The sequence below is a fragment of the Sinocyclocheilus anshuiensis genome, unplaced genomic scaffold (genome assembly GCF_001515605.1).
Source record: "Sinocyclocheilus anshuiensis isolate Anshui unplaced genomic scaffold, SAMN03320099.WGS_v1.1 scaffold379, whole genome shotgun sequence".
Classification (NCBI taxonomy): Eukaryota; Metazoa; Chordata; class Actinopteri; order Cypriniformes; family Cyprinidae; genus Sinocyclocheilus; species Sinocyclocheilus anshuiensis.
The window spans coordinates 1,194,090-1,196,326 of NW_015552574.1; the positions used below are offsets into that span (position 1 = coordinate 1,194,090).

At 36.4% G+C, this 2,237-nt stretch overlaps 1 protein-coding gene across 1 annotated transcript in view; it reads left to right on the plus strand.

Annotated features, from left to right (window-relative positions):
* The window catches only part of chd4a (chromodomain helicase DNA binding protein 4a), a 29,776-nt gene that overhangs the window by 25,079 nt on the left and 2,460 nt on the right, over positions 1 to 2,237 (plus strand). The window contains exons 36-39 of the mRNA XM_016455879.1: positions 732 to 840; positions 952 to 1,084; positions 1,168 to 1,363; positions 1,452 to 1,615. Coding sequence (XP_016311365.1) covers positions 732 to 840; positions 952 to 1,084; positions 1,168 to 1,363; positions 1,452 to 1,615 — 602 coding nt within the window. The remainder of the gene's footprint in view (positions 1 to 731; positions 841 to 951; positions 1,085 to 1,167; positions 1,364 to 1,451; positions 1,616 to 2,237) is intronic.

The window sequence follows — 2,237 nt, forward strand, 5'->3', positions numbered from 1 at the left end:
CGATTATATCGTCTGCGATTATGACCGCGATTTTGCTTAGCTTGTCAGAGAACTATGGCTCTGTGTATTAAATGCTGCTCCACCTGAAAGCAGGTGATGGAGATTTACTACTAATCACAGAACCGGCTTTACTGACAAAATGTGCATGACAATCGAATTAGATTAATCGCGTTCGATTAATCGTGCAGCCCTATTTCCTAGATATTTTTCTACTGTGAACAGGACTGTGAGCTGCATTTAAAAAAAAAAAAGTTATACATTTATTTGAACTATTTTAATTGAATTTAATCTGTTTATTTATTTATTTATTTTTAACAATTTTTCAACTACTTTAACTCTATTTTAATTGTATTTTTTTAACTACTTCAACTTTATAATTTTTTTTATCTATTTTAACTATTTACATTAGCTATTAGTGTTGTATTGGCCGTTAATTAATATGTTACCTATTAATTAACTATTAATGTTTTTATATTATTAATTTGATTTGATGTATTTATTGTAACTATTTTAAATATTGTAACTATTTTATTATCAACTATTTATTTGAACTATTCATTTATGATTTACTATTAATATTCATAATTTAACTGAACAAAATAATTTTATTTTATTTTAAATAATAGTATTAAATGCTAAAAAGGCAGAATGATATCAGTCATAACATAATTACTTGCCAACATGCCATACGTTTGCATAGCATTTGTACTAAATTCTCTTTTTTGTCACAGAATTACACTCCCTGTGGCAGAATGAGGAACGAGCCGCTACAGTCACCAAGAAGACCAATGAGATCTGGCATCGTCGCCACGACTACTGGCTACTCGCTGGCATCATACAGTATCCTTAAAAAAAAAAAAAGAAAACGAGATGCTTTCAGTGTACATGTACACGTCTGAGTGTCTTTCAGATGTGTTCAGTGACGAGATCTTCCTCAACTCACTGTCTCAGACACGGTTACGCTCGTTGGCAAGATATTCAGAATGACATCAGATTCGCCATTCTTAACGAACCCTTCAAGGGAGAGATCAACAGAGGAAACTTCCTGGAGATCAAGAACAAGTTTCTGGCCAGGAGATTCAAGGTATTATGAAAAGAACTGAATTTTTCTTGTACGTAAGTGAATATATTGGAGTTAGTAAGACCGTTTTTATGTGTCTCCTGTAGCTGCTTGAGCAGGCTCTGGTGATTGAAGAACAGCTGCGCAGAGCTGCGTATCTGAACATGACTGAAGACCCTTCTCACCCCTCCATGGCTCTCAACACACGCTTCAGTGAAGTGGAGTGTCTGGCCGAGTCCCACCAGCACCTGAGCAAGGAATCCATGTCCGGAAACAAACCTGCCAATGCCGTCCTACATAAAGGTGCATCATCTGACCTCATTTTAATTTTGAGCTTCTGACTCATTATAGAAGCTGACGCTCACTGCTTTCTTGTATGTGTTTCTGACAGTACTGAAACAGCTAGAAGAGTTGCTCAGTGACATGAAAGCAGATGTCACTCGTCTCCCGGCGACCATCGCCAGGATACCTCCTGTCGCCGTGAGGCTGCAGATGTCTGAAAGAAACATTCTCAGCCGTTTGGCCAGCAGAGGACCAGACACACAGTCTCAGCAGGTACACAGTCACCTACCCGTACTGCTGGGAATTATGCTTGGACTATATCAGATTTTATAGTCTATAGTAGGGCTGCACGATAAATCGCATGCGATATTTAACGCGCATCTTGTCAGTAAAGCCGGTTCTGTAATCAGCGCTTTCCCTGCCAGCATTTTTTTAAAAAGTTGCCAGCCACCGCCAGCGATTTTCATGATTTTCACAAATGTAATGGTCTCCAGTTTATTTTGCTGTATGAATATTTGAATATGCAATGCACCAAAATAAAGATCAGAGCTTTTAAACAAAAACTAAAAACAAAAACCACTTTTAAACAAAAAAATCTGTTTTATTCTAGCTTAAAGCATTCTTTTTTTTATCAACACTTGAATATAGGTAGAGAACCGGCTTAACTGATAAGTTGTGCGTTAAATATCGCATGCGATTTATCGTGCAGTCCTAGTCTATAGTTGTATTTTGAAAATTGTGCCTGTTTGCAAGCTGAATTATGCATTAGATTTATATGTTGTCTTTAAGGTGTGTGTGTGTGTAGAGTTGGATGGATGGAGATGGGTACAGTTAGATGTCATCTTTAAGTTGTGTATATGTATGTATGTATGTATATATATATATATATATATAT